Below are 4,745 nucleotides of genomic sequence, written 5' to 3' on the forward strand. Positions count from 1 at the left end.
TCGTCAGAGATTGTAGAAATCTTGAGGTAGTAGGGAATTTGAAGTTGATATAACTTGCAAGCGTTGTTTTTCGTTTATTATAGCATTGTGATTCAGGCTGGAACACAATATTCATTCATTAGGAGGTAAAGAAGAGAAAACATCCATCCTGTGAAACATACAGAATGTAATCTGCGTTCTTCATCAGCTAAAGCGGCAGTCGGAAAATTTAACTGCAAACGGGAATGGAAACAGCAGTCTTACCTGAGTGTGACCCTTGAGGTTCTCGGGTTCAAGCAGCCTTACGCGTGGTTTTTGGCTCTGGCTCTGTTCCATATCTAATTACTGAAATTCCCTGGGTAGGGGCTGTAGGTTGAAAGCCTTTTCTTGCATGACAGCCTACGTGATGTTGAAGCTGACTGGTAGCACACATCAGTAAGAAGCTTGGCCACTAAACCCCATTACTTTTAGACCTTTCAAGCTTAAATATCTTCTAGGGTTGGCATTTCAGTGAGATTACACAAGGAATTTATTTGACCCTTCAAAACGTTACCAGTCGAGAAACTGTTTCCTTGAAGTGCTTACTGTAAAATTCCCTTTTCAGAGGCAAATGGTGAAGACAATATTTTGCAATATTCGCAATATTAGGAAGTTGAAATGGACACTTTCAGTAGAAAACCACATTCTATTGCGATAATTCTCACACACAGTGGAGCATATTTTTTGCTTCGGCTTGTTTCAGTTCCCTCAAAGGTGTGTTTGCATATGTATGAATATACAGTGAGGGAAAAAATCATATTTTGGCTCAGCACAGGTTGAAGTTAATACAAAAATAACTGCTTGCAAATAGAAGGGCCTATCCCACAGAGGGAGTTTTCCCCTTTTTCACCAATTTAAGTTAATGCTTAGGCCAAACTCTCTTACTTACACGCGCCCATATCAGGTTTCTCCCACCTGATGGTTTGGTGAAACGATAGGAAATGTAAAAAAGCAGAATGTGGAAGAGCCCAGGGTGGGATTGCAGAGGCATAAAGGGACAAGAAGGTTAAAAAACAAGTCAAGATGAACTAGGGGCTTGTGAGCAACTGGCCACCAACATCAGAGGGAAGAGGTGGTCCAAAAGACACTGGGAAAGTGTGCCTGAAGAACTTGGCAGGAGAAGCATCTGCCTGGTCAGTGGGCTCTGGGATGGTATCTCCTTGCGTCTGGCAGGGTGGGGAGATACCTGCAGTTCCCAACAGCTGCTAAACAGAGAGGACACATCCCACATGGGAAAAATGGAATTTTAACTCGGAGATGATCTGAGAGAAGTTGGGGTGGGCAGCGTCCCCTCAAAGATGAACATACCCAAAAGTGGCTGAAAAATACGTGGTATGTTGTAACTTGGGGTTTTTTTTACTTCTAACTTCCAAGTATTTTGGGTGTCTGATTCCTGGCTTTGGAAGTCCTTGGGTCCATAATACTAAAAAGTTAAGTTAATAAAAAAGTCTGAAGTATGGACTGTGGAAAAGATCTGATCCCTCATTAGAGATGTTTCCCTGTCAGCTAGGTTTGAAAGAAAGGAGAGACTGGCTTTAAATACGGCATTTTCCTCTGGGAGCTCTTCCTTTATCATGCTGTATTTTCTTTGCTCATCTCCCTAACCTAGAAACTTCCTTGGTGTGAGAACTGGGAAAGGAAGAGGTGCACTGAGTCAGCAATGATGCAATCATCCTGGGTTTTGATGTCACTTCCCAGCCTATATTTATAGATTCATTTTTTTTCTTTGATATTAGAGATTTGGTAATTTCAAAGGTAGAGCAGGTTGGTCAGGACCTTATTCAGTTGAGTTTTGAAGATCACTGAGAACAGAGATGCTGCAATCTCTTTGGGAACCTATTCCAGTCTTTAATCATCCTCACAAGGAAGAATTTCTTCCTTGTGTCCCATCAGAATTTCCTTGCCTGCAGCTTGTGCCCATTGTCCTTTCATTGAACACCCTTGAGAAGAATTTGTCTCCATCTTTTTTGTCACCTCCCTTTTGGGAGTGGGAGACTTGCCGTGAGATTTTCCCTTTTGCCATCTTTTCTCCAAGCTAGTTCCCTCAGCCTCTCCTTGTCTGCCAGGCGTTCTCTCGCCATCTTAGCAGAGCTCTGCTGGACTCCGTTTGTGAATGTCTTTCTTGTCCCGGGGACGTGGATGTGGAGGTGGGGATCTGCGTGATCACTTCCCGCTACATGCTGGCTCCGGTTTTGCCGATGTGCTTAGTATTCTGCTGAGTTCCCTTAATACCTTTAGTAAAAAGTAAAATCCACAACTACAGTAGGTCTCAAGGGGAGATCAATGACATTGCCAGTGTCTCAGGGCTCTGCATTAGCGACGAATTAGTTGAATAAATTTTCTAGATAATTGTAGGATATAGAGGAGGAGAGAATCATCCTAGCTTTCTTCAGGATGACCATCAGCCCACCAGTAGTAGTTCTCTCTGATTTGACCTGGAGAGAGATGTCTGCTCCTGCACTGACCTAATGTCTGAGATGGGTTCAACCATGAGCAAAACACCACAACCAGACGCCTTCCAGGCTTCCCTTCCACCACATGCATCCATGTGCCTTGCCCCATATCTGGTTTCTGGCTTTGGCAGTCTCCAGTGTGTTAGAGCAAAGTGAAAAAAACCAACGCCAAACAGTTCATGAGTGGTGTGAGAGAGCTTTCCTCCTAAACCCCGCCGCTGTCAGGAGATGCTCTGAAGCAGAGGATTAATGAAGTCCGTGTTGCAAACAGAGAAGTAATTTGTGCTGCAGAAAAGTAACACGATAGCGAATGGAACTTTCTATTAAAAAATGTGATCCAGAGCGATGAGAACCAGGCAACCCTGTACATTTTCTGATGCCGTTTCTCTTTTCCCCACATTTAGGTGGGCTCAGGGATTCAGTTCATATCCATAAGTTTATTCTTAAAATAGCCCGAATTCAGAGAACTTCTAGATAGGCTTTACCACCTATTTTCGATTAGGTCATCTTTGGAAGCTGAATTGTTGGCTGAATTTTAGAGAGATTTTCACGGTGGTAACGTTTTCAATTTCCCTGATGTTCTGGTGGCGGGTCAAAGCTTCCATTTGGATCCATATGCTTGTTCTAAAAATGAAATTGGTGGTGGAATTTCTTGTGTGGATGGCTTGCTGTCTTGGCATCATCAAAGACTTAACCTCAGAGCTCCACTACCACCCGTTCCCTTTTCATCAGAGATGTAAAATATTCAGACAGCAGCTTCCAAGGAATAAGGGAGTTACGTTGAAACAGTGGAGGATGCATACATCTGTTGATTGAGATGATGCCCCTTTCATTTTTTTTTTTAATTATTATTAATATTTGCAGGCTCTTGAACTTCGGTAGAAATTGTGGAAAACAAAGCCAGAAAGTGGGTGCACCGTAGGCAGCAGTCATGGCATCCGTCACAGGCCGCTGGGGGATTGAACCCTTTGCTCTGGTTTTATGCGATACCTTTTAATAACCGCACGATAAGTCACGGGGTTCCTTGGGACGTACCTAAAGGGCTGTTGTCCCTTCCTATTCCGTTACGTGTTTCAATGTACAGAGCAGCTCTTTTGTCGTACCAAACCCGGTAACAGGAACCAGAAAGAGAAAGCTGGGTCTAATACAGGTTTCTTTTTCTTCCTTCCCAGTCAAATCTCTACCCTACAGTGGGTCTCCAGACTCCAGGAGAGATAGTCGATGCCAACTTTGGGCAACAGCCGTTTGTGTTCGACATTGAGGACTACATGAGGGAGTGGCGAGCGAAGATTCAGAGCACCATTAAGCGGTTTCCCATAGGAGACAGACTAGGCGAGTGGCAAGCCATGCTGCAGAAGTAAGTCCCCGTGCTGGTGTTCCGCTTCTTTATTTCTGTTAGGCTTTAAATACTTTTTTTTAATGCTAATGTATGCTTTCTTATGGCAAAAAATTGCCAGTCAGTGCATTTTGCTCAATTTGGTTTACCCCCTGTTTTGTTGTTTAATAGTCTTTCCTATGTAGATTGCTGCTGTTTCAAATGTAAAAGATATGGGAGAAGTTTTCAGCCAAAGACTGCATGAAAGCTTGTAGGAATGGAAGAACATACACTTTGAGGTGATGCACGGGGGGAAGGGGAGTGGAGAGGACAACATAAGAACTCTAACGTAGGAGAAAAGCCAGTATGTAAGTCAGCTGAATTCAGAAATGAAAGAGCAAGAAATAGCCTAAACCAAAGGCGCCCAAACCCGACCTAACTGAAAACACAATTACGGCACTTTATAAATTTATGATTATGGAATGCATTTACCATTGCAAAAAGGATTGAGTGGAACTTGATGAGAACAATTGGCAAGAGTTGTCAGAGGTCAGAAGTATCTTCTGCCTGAAGGAAGACGGAGTTGACTAAGGCTCGGCAGCTTGGAAACGGGTAACTGCGGGAGGTGGACTGCAGTTGTCTGTCAGTCGTTTACACCATGAAGAGCATGACTGGAAAGGGATTACTCACAGTTTCTCAAAACACGAGAAATGGAGAAAATGCACCTTCTGGCTTAAAAACAAAATAATGTGGTTTTTTTCAGGAAGTATATGAACCTGTGGGACTTGCTGCTGCAAGAAATTGTGGTGGTTTAAGTATAAGTGGATTTTAGAAGATACACATTTAAATATTTACAGTAATTGATGGAGGCCAATTCCATAGTTATATTTTAAACCCCCAAGTCCATTTCTGATTGCTCTGTCTCTGATTACAGATAGCTTTGTGTTTCACCTTTTTAG

General features: G+C 43.0%; 1 protein-coding gene across 1 annotated transcript in view; it reads left to right on the plus strand.

The window, feature by feature from the left end:
* RANBP10 (RAN binding protein 10) overlaps positions 1–4,745 on the plus strand; it is an 85,370-nt gene that overhangs the window by 62,988 nt on the left and 17,637 nt on the right. Inside the window, exon 6 of the mRNA XM_009894485.1 lies at positions 3,644–3,828. Within this exon, the coding sequence (XP_009892787.1) occupies positions 3,644–3,828 (185 nt within the window). The remainder of the gene's footprint in view (positions 1–3,643; positions 3,829–4,745) is intronic.

This window comes from Charadrius vociferus, unplaced genomic scaffold (genome assembly GCF_000708025.1).
Source record: "Charadrius vociferus isolate BGI_N301 unplaced genomic scaffold, ASM70802v2 scaffold621, whole genome shotgun sequence".
NCBI classification, from domain to species: Eukaryota; Metazoa; Chordata; class Aves; order Charadriiformes; family Charadriidae; genus Charadrius; species Charadrius vociferus.